At 33.6% G+C, this 6437-nt stretch overlaps 1 protein-coding gene across 1 annotated transcript; it reads right to left on the bottom strand.

The window, feature by feature from the left end:
- Positions 1 to 1698: 1698 nt before the first annotated feature.
- Positions 1699 to 5809, bottom strand: LOC109119692 (uncharacterized). The gene is made up of 6 exons (XM_019212589.2): positions 5470 to 5809; positions 4995 to 5279; positions 3997 to 4335; positions 3230 to 3831; positions 2634 to 2861; positions 1699 to 2520 (listed from the first exon to the last, which is right to left on the bottom strand). Exons 1-6 carry the CDS (start codon positions 5807 to 5809, stop codon positions 1699 to 1701), a joined length of 2616 nt encoding a protein of 871 aa, XP_019068134.2.
- Between the last annotated feature and the right edge of the window lie 628 nt (positions 5810 to 6437).

Here is a 6437-nt window from a genome sequence, read left to right on the forward strand (position 1 = left end):
TTTTTCTAATTTGTATTTATTCTAAAGGTATGTCAACTAGTTATGTATTTTATTTAAGAATGAGTACACCAAATATTCAATTATTTCTTTTCAATTTTATATTTCATTCACTTTTTCATCATACTAATTTTATGTATTTTATATATTATTATACAAAATTCTAAATAAAAACTAGAATAAATAGAAATACAAATAAAATACATATTGAAATGAATACATACAGGATTTTTGAAGAAAAAAGAACTATATAGGGAAAAAATATATGAAAATACAAATATATTTCTTAAATGACTATATAGATAAATTCGACATACTTATTGGAATGAATACAAATTAATAAAAAACTATAATAAATATAAATAGAATATATTGTGGAATGAATATAATTTTAAAAATGTAAAAATTCTGGAGAAAAAAAAACAAAATTTAAATTTTATTTGAAAATGTAACTGATTAGAAAATTAAGGATGCTTGCCTTTTTTTGAAATATTCCCCCCTTAATTTTCTCCTTTTGTTATTAAATAATTATATTCTTTAAATAAAAATAAATAATAAAAACATAAATAAGATACATAACAAACTAAAATGACATTTTTACTAAATATTGAAATTGTTGCTAATGAGTCCTTGAAATACATATCCTATTTCAGCTCATCAAGCACCTGTATATTTTCTTTTGACTTGTGTATCGTGTATACATTGTATACCAGTGTATACTGCTGTATATGATCTGCATCCAGCCCATTTTGGACTTTCCGAAACCTGTATTTTTGTTTGAATTTTATGATTCCGCTTTCATAGACCTTCCTTTACGCATTTGAACTGTATATCGATATTTCACGAGGTATACCAGTGTATACATAATTTATACAACTGGCATATCCTCTTTCCCTTGGGTCATTAAGAGTTAGAAAAATGCAGCTCCCAGCCTTATATTGCCTTCACTTTGCTTATTATTAATTCCTACAAACTACTGGTCCGAACAACAAAATGGAGCTTTATGGCTCAACTAGGAATGCGGGGAAATAAAGAAGTCCATGAAGACTCGCAACGGATTCACATAAAAATGAAAAAAAACAGATGAGGATTAGTACTCAAATATATCATCTTAAACCGCAATTCCAAATGAAAGCAAATTTCATCATTTTTAAAAAAAAGAATATATATATATATAGTGACCAAGCGAAACCAATTAAACATATTCCGAGCAAAGTAAACCCAACAATTTGGAGTTGAATGAATTAGCAAATGGTGGACAAAATATTTTTACAAATAAAGGGTCACTTGCTTAGCAAATTGGACATGTTGGATTAAATATAATGCCTCTGTATGACAATTTGACAGTGAAGGCAAACAAGAGTAAAAGAAAAAAATAGAAAGAGAAACTAGCGATGTATACTACCTTATGAATTTAAATAGACAAAAGCAAAACGACGCATCTATGTTGTCACAATATTGCAGGTAGCAAACAAGGTAATCAACATGTAAGCATGACAGAAAAAACTTGAAATAAAACGAAGTCATGAACTTAGACAAAACTAAATTTCATAGGAGGCTCTTATAGAAAAAGGAAGAGGACAAGATACACAAGCTGCGATACACTAAAACCTGTCAATTCTCGCAATCCACTAGAACTAGTTTATGGTAGACATGTGACTCATGGAAATCTCACATGGTAAAGAAAAACACACTCCACCATTACGAAATAATATATATGGTAAAATTGCCAGTGAGTAATATATGTTTGATGTCATTTTTGCCTTTCCTATAACAACAATAACATTCAGCCTCAGCTCTTCCAAATTTCTGCAAGTTTTCATTTGTTGGTAACTTGCCCCTCAAAGCACTCCAAATAAAGAAGGCTATTTTGAAAGGAATATGCTTATGCCAAACAATGTTAATAAGATCCTTAAGTCTTTTCTTTCTAATAACCTCCCATGCAGATGCAATAGTGAATTTTCCATTCTCCTCAGGTGTCCAAACAGCAGTATCATCAATATCTATATTATAAATGAAGTTTGTTTGAAGAATATCAGGCACCACCAAAGGAGGCACATTTTGTCTAACAAACCTTTCTTTCCAAATGCCATTATTTAGAAAATCAGACACTAGACTATTATTTAGGCTGAAAATGCTGTCACAATGATTGGCTATTGCACCATTCCCAAACCAGTTATCCCACCAGAAGCTGCAAGTGCCTGAATGAATTTTCCATTTAATATGAGATTTCACAGCCTGTCTATTTCTAGTAAGATACCTCCAAACCAAAGAATCCCCTGAATCATATTTCTTAGCCACTAGATTAGCTCTTTGACAGTACTTGGCTTTTAGAAATTTACTCCACAAGGAATTCTTAGTTCTAAATTCCCACCACTGTTTATATTGAAATGCTATACAAACATCATCAAGCAGCCTTACTCCAATACCACTTTCACTAGTTGGATAAGCCAGTGTTTCCCATGAAGCCCAATGATACTTTTTCCCATCTTTATCAATACCCCAGAAGAAATCAACAAAACTCTTTCGATATAATTGAGAGTAGTTTTAGGAGGAGATACAGCTTCTAAAATGTGGATATGCATAGAATGCAGCACATGTTTAACAAGAGTAACTTTACCTCCAAAATTTAAAACCTTAGTTTGCCATCCAGAAATCTTTTTGATAATCTTCTCCACTACCTCAGAATAGTAAATAATTCTTTGACCCCCAATATATAAAGGACATCCAAGATAAGTAATAGAACTGTTTTTCATGCCAAAACCAGTTTCTATCTTGATAATATCAATAATATCTTGCTTAGTCTTATCAGTTACCATGAAAAAACTCTTATCTTTATTCACTTTCTGATCAGAAACAAGTTCCTATTCATCAATAGTCTTCATAATGAGCTGTAATGAGTTTCTATGAGTAGAAGTAAAAATAATAATATCATCAGCAAAACTTAAGTGATTGATTTGAGGCCCTCTATTGTCCATGTGAAAACCTCTATAAGCCTGGTTATGATATAACATGTTGAGCTATCTTGAGAAAACTTCAGCACCTAAAATAAAAAGTGCAGGAGACAATGGATCCCCTTGTTTTAGACCTCTAGTAGAGTGAAAGAAACCATATCTTTTACCATTGATCACAACTGAATACCTGTTATTATTCATAATTCTCCAGACTCTATCAATAAACAATTCTCAAAACCCATTTTTCTTAAGACTAAACATGTATAAGTCCAAGATACTCTGTCATAAGCCTTAACCATGTCCAGCTTGATAACCACATTCTTACCTTCTTTAGGTAATTTTATACCATGAATAACTTCTTGAGCCAACATGATATTCTCTGATATACTCATTCCTTTTACAAAATCAGATTGGTTGTCTGAAACAATGGTAGGTAAAATAGGAGTCAATCTAGTACTCATGATTTTAGATATAATCTTATTAGTAAAATTACTAAGACTAATAGGTCTAAAATCCTTTAACTTGTTAGGATGATCAACTTTAGGAAGAAGAATGAGACAAGCATGAGTCATGTATTTAGGCATATCATAACCATTAAAAAAAGATTGTACTGCAGCTAGAAGATCATCTTTAATAATATCAAAGCAAACTTGATAAAATTTGCCTCCAATACCATCTGGTCCTGGAGCAGAATTAGGATTCATATTCATCACAACCCTTCTCACTTCTTCCTCGCTAGGCATTTTTTCAAGTTCTACATTATGTTCCTGAGTAATCAACTTAGGAATACATTGTAACAAATCCTCCCTTATTTTCTCTGTTTTACCAGTGAAAATACCCTGATAATAGTCACAGGTTTCTCTAGCAATATTTTCATCCCCTTAAATCCATCCACCATTGCCATTCAATATTTTGTGAATAAACATTCTTTTCCTTCTTCCTCTAATTACTGCATGAAAGTATTTAGAATTGGTATCACCTTCTTTTAACCAATGCAATTGAGTTTTTTATTGAAGGATTGCATACTTTAACTTCAAATACTTACTGTAATGAGCATTAGCAGCATAAAGCTTCTCTCTGTTGTCCTTACTATTATCCATGATAAAGTTTCCTTCAGCAATTTTAACACCCTCTTCATACTGCTTCACTTTTTCAAAAACATCACCATATTCCTTTTTTGACCAATCTCTTAATGTTTTAGTTAATCTCCTCATCTTAGTATGGAATATCCACATAGGATTGCCTGCAACTTTCTTTTTCCAACAATTTTCAACTATATGTAAGAATGATTCATTTTCAGTCCAACAGTTGAGAAATTTAAAATACTTAATCGCATTTTCCTTATTCTCATTCATTTCCATCAACAAAGGACAATGATCAGACCCTACAGATGGGAGATGAGTAATGTTAGTTTGAGGCATTCTTTCCAGCCACTTATCATTTACCATACCTCTATCTAACCTCTTTCAAATTCTAGCTCCACCCTTTCTATGATTACACCAAGTATAAGATTGACCACTATAACCCATATCCAGCAATCCACAAGATTCTATAATGCTAATGAACTTTAAACTTTTATTAATATTGTATTCTCTACCTCCCAACTTTTCTTGAGTAGAAGAAATCACATTTAAATTACCAATTATACACCAAGGATATACAGTTTCAGACCATTTTAACATGCTATCCCAAAGAGGTCTCCTCAACTGATCCTTACACTTTGCATAGACATAGGTCATAAAGAACTTCTCACTGCACTCCTCATGACTTACTTCACAAGTAATATGTTGTTGATCACTTTCCAGAATATTACAATTCACCTCATTTGACCAAAATAACCAGATTTTGTTATTAGGATTACTATGACCATTATTCATCAACATCTGCAATCTATAAGAATCTAACTGAGAATGGTTAGCAAAAGGTTCTAAAATAGCAATCATAGACAAATTATGAAATTTTCTAAGATTAATAAGCCTTTCCAGATCACCAAAAGTATTAATGCTCCTAGAATTCCAACAAATCATTTTGATCATTATAAACCTCTACTCCTAGCTCTAGTATTTGGCGTACTAGTACTAGCATTTTTATTTTGTTTCATCAGCTTCCTTCCCCTTGGTGAAAGACCTTGTTTGCCAGTAACATCTATAATTTCATCAACATTAGAAGAATGAATCAAAGGACCTTTTTGATGTTGATCAGAGGTATTTATTTCCTCCCCTGGTTCAATACCTTCCCCTAAAGATTGAGTATCCATATCATACTCATCTTCAGAATCAGGTGCTCTATACTCATCAAAATTATCATCTCTTTGATGATCAATAGGGTCTTTACCAGTATTAAATTGGTTTTATTAGAATTTTGATTACTTCTCTAGCTGAGGATTATTTAAATTGACTTTATCAGGAGGTTCCTTATCAACATTGATAAAAAAACCCATGTTCATCAATTTTATCCTTTCCTTTGGAACTTCTAGATTGATTAAATCTATTTTTCTCCTGACCACATCCAACCTCACCTCCAACAGCTACTCCAACAGATGCATTATCAGTATAAAGGATTGCAGGGAGGGGGAGCATTGAGTCAATACCTGATCTATTTACTGCATCCTGTTGATAGCCAATCTGTTTATTCATATTGATCTGTACTTCCAGCGTTTGATGCTTATTTCTTTGCTCTCTATTCACATTTCTTCCTTCAGTATAGACATGTCTTGGAACCTGTCTGTTTAACATAGCACTATTTTGAGGTCTTTGATCATGTATATGCTCTGTATGTTCCTCCATTCCACCTCCAGAAGTTGTAAATTCCTGCACTTCTAAATCAATATATGTATTTTTAGTAGGGATAGAAACCATACCTGTTTGAGGCTGTTGCTGCTGAATAACAACCTTGTGTCACGGCCTTTTCGATTTGGACAAGACTCCGTGCGGCACTTGACGGTCTACTCACGATTCTTGCACGATCTCGTAGACTCAAGTAAGCCTTTCACTACTTTGGATCGCTAAGAGAAATTGAAGTAAAGACAAAAGACTATTTTTGGAAGAAAGACTTGTATTGATATGTTGGTGGATGTATTACAAATACAATGACTACCTATTTATACTACTCTAAACACTAAGAGTAAATAAATGCTACACTATACAAGCCCCTAAGTCCATGCCCACAAGACATGCTTCTAAGTCTTCCAAAAAGGGACTCCTAGCTGCTCCTAGTCTGCCCCACGTTCCAGAGGCCCTGCATAAGCCTCTCCAAGGCTGGAACCTGCCGCCTCCCACATGCTGTAACTGCTGAAACGGCCATAACTTATGAAATAGCTGTAACTGCTGAAACTACTAGTAACGGCTGAAACGTCTGTCCCTTCCTCTGCTGTCTGCTTGAGCGCCTGCCCCTTCGCCTGCTGGACGGTTTGGGCTGTCTGACCCCTTGCGCCTGCTGCTGGCTGCCTTGTTGGGTGGCGTTTTGCCTGGATGGATGGCGGGACGT

This window comes from Solanum lycopersicum, chromosome 1 (assembly GCF_036512215.1).
Source record: "Solanum lycopersicum chromosome 1, SLM_r2.1".
NCBI classification, from domain to species: domain Eukaryota; kingdom Viridiplantae; phylum Streptophyta; class Magnoliopsida; order Solanales; family Solanaceae; genus Solanum; species Solanum lycopersicum.